Here is a 2,014-nt window from a genome sequence, read left to right on the forward strand (position 1 = left end):
CCCCCCCCCCCACCGGTCGGTCGCTCGGTCGGTCGCTCGGTCGACCGCGCTTAAAGAGATAGCCTCAAGATGCTGTACCAGTGTGGGCGCTGCCCACTCCAGTTCGGCACCGCGTTGGGCCTGGAGCACCACTTGCGCGGGCATCTGGGCGACGGAGCCTTCAACTGTGGGTACTGTAACAACACTTTCATCAGTAAGGAGCACCTGATCCGTCACATGAAGTCCCACAAGAAGAAGTAGAGGGGAGTTCGGGCGAAGATAGGGTAGGAATTTATGGTTCACTTTACCTCAGACGGGGGGGTGAAAGAAAACCAGTGACCAAGAATAACAAAGCTATGCGACTGCTGTTTTTAAAAACAATAGAAAGCTCAACTGGCACATGAACGCATTGGTGTCTTGCTATAGAATAAGATATATTTTAAGAGCTTACTGTGCCTTTTCCTTGATGAATTGATGTGAACCAATTTAAATTTTCTTTTTCCTTGCTTTTACCTAGTTTTTCCAAGTAGTGTTTGGTAGATTTTACTTCACATGGTAGTGAGATTAAAGTTAGTGGTTTAAGATTGATTTCTAATTTTTAAAACTTAAATTTCTTATTGTTTGTGCCATTTGTACACAGGTGGACAATCCTAAATTACTTTTACACGGGTTGACCTTCATGAATTATTTTTACTCTGGTTGATTTGAATTTCAGTTAACCTTGTCTATTTTCTTTACTTAATGTTTCTAGGAGTCAATCTGTGTACTGCTGGTTCAAATTGTTATCTATAAACTTTATGGAGTGTTTGTCTGTTTTGTTTTCAAGTCGTTTGTTGCCGTTGTCTGTTTAGAGCTGCAAGTCATACGATGGAAATGGAATACAGAGCTTGATGATTAAAGTTATTCGTCTCTGTGTTTAGTCTTTATTTGATATGTTGTGTGTACTTTAATGCAGCCATACAATTAAGCTCTGTGATTCATTTCCACAGTGCAGTTTCTCTTGTTTCTAGTTTACTTTTACTAGTACTCCATTGGAATTGATAAGAGTTCCATATGATGACGGCTGTGAGGAGACTATACAGAGTGGACAGAGTTTGTGTCGTCAGGGTAGTGTGCTTGTCAATTTAAGTTTTTGTCATGAATGACATTTTAGCTCGTAAGTTATTTTTTCCCACTTTTCATCATCCTACATTTTAAGAAAAAACAAAGTTTCTAAGCAGCTTTTAGTAGTGAATATCAGATTTGACTGTATGGCATGGCCGTTTATTACTGTGAATGTAAACTTCGAAATGTGCTCAGATACTGGTGCCTTTGGAAATTGGTCCTCAATTTATTTTTGGTATTGATGGTCATGATCTTACTTACTGATGATTTTATTTTCTTTGCTTTACATGTGCTCTTATAGAAATAAAGTGTTCTAGAAACATAATCACAGGGTGTGTCTCCTTGCGAGTTCCCACCTCACGCCGCCCACTTCACGAGCCACTCACCCCACACAGTGTTAACTCCCATAGGACTTATCACTAATCTTTCTCGTTTGTTCACAGGATCGCAGGCCCAGCTGCAGTGCGTAGACTGCGCCCAGCACTTTCCCAACTTCCGGCTGCTCAATCAGCACCGGCGCTCGGAGCACCTGGGAGGCCGGCCGTACTCGTGCCCGCACTGCGAGGCGGCCTTCAAGCGCTCCGAGCACCTGGCCAGGCACATGCTTCGCCACACAGGGGAGACGCCTTTCACCTGTCCCTACTGCCAAACCCGTTTCCGCCGACGGGACTGCATGATCCAACACGTCAAGAAGCACGCCATCGCCACATAGACCACACAGACCTCCTCTCCCCATTTTTACGTGAAGTCAATTCCCAGTGATGTGGTACCTACCTTGACGTATGTCAGTGATCTCAACATAAAAGACTAAGATTAGATTTTTAATTAATGTTTTTGTACTTGTTTTTACAGTGCCATTGCAGTTTATTTGATATGTGTGTGATTGTCATAAGCGGCTTCTAAAATATTTTAAAATTTATAAATATTTTAG

General features: G+C 42.5%; 1 protein-coding gene across 1 annotated transcript in view; it reads left to right on the top strand.

Annotated features, from left to right (window-relative positions):
• LOC113215276 (zinc finger protein 184-like) overlaps positions 1 to 1,795 on the top strand; it is a 6,775-nt gene extending 4,980 nt beyond the window's left edge. The window contains exons 2-4 of the mRNA XM_052276455.1: positions 990 to 1,071; positions 1,133 to 1,135; positions 1,527 to 1,795. Of these exons, the coding sequence (XP_052132415.1) occupies positions 990 to 1,071; positions 1,133 to 1,135; positions 1,527 to 1,795 (354 nt within the window). The remainder of the gene's footprint in view (positions 1 to 989; positions 1,072 to 1,132; positions 1,136 to 1,526) is intronic.
• Positions 1,796 to 2,014: the final 219 nt, after the last annotated feature.

Source organism: Frankliniella occidentalis, unplaced genomic scaffold, assembly GCF_000697945.3.
Source record: "Frankliniella occidentalis isolate FOCC.00 unplaced genomic scaffold, Focc_3.1 Scaffold2994, whole genome shotgun sequence".
Classification (NCBI taxonomy): domain Eukaryota; kingdom Metazoa; phylum Arthropoda; class Insecta; order Thysanoptera; family Thripidae; genus Frankliniella; species Frankliniella occidentalis.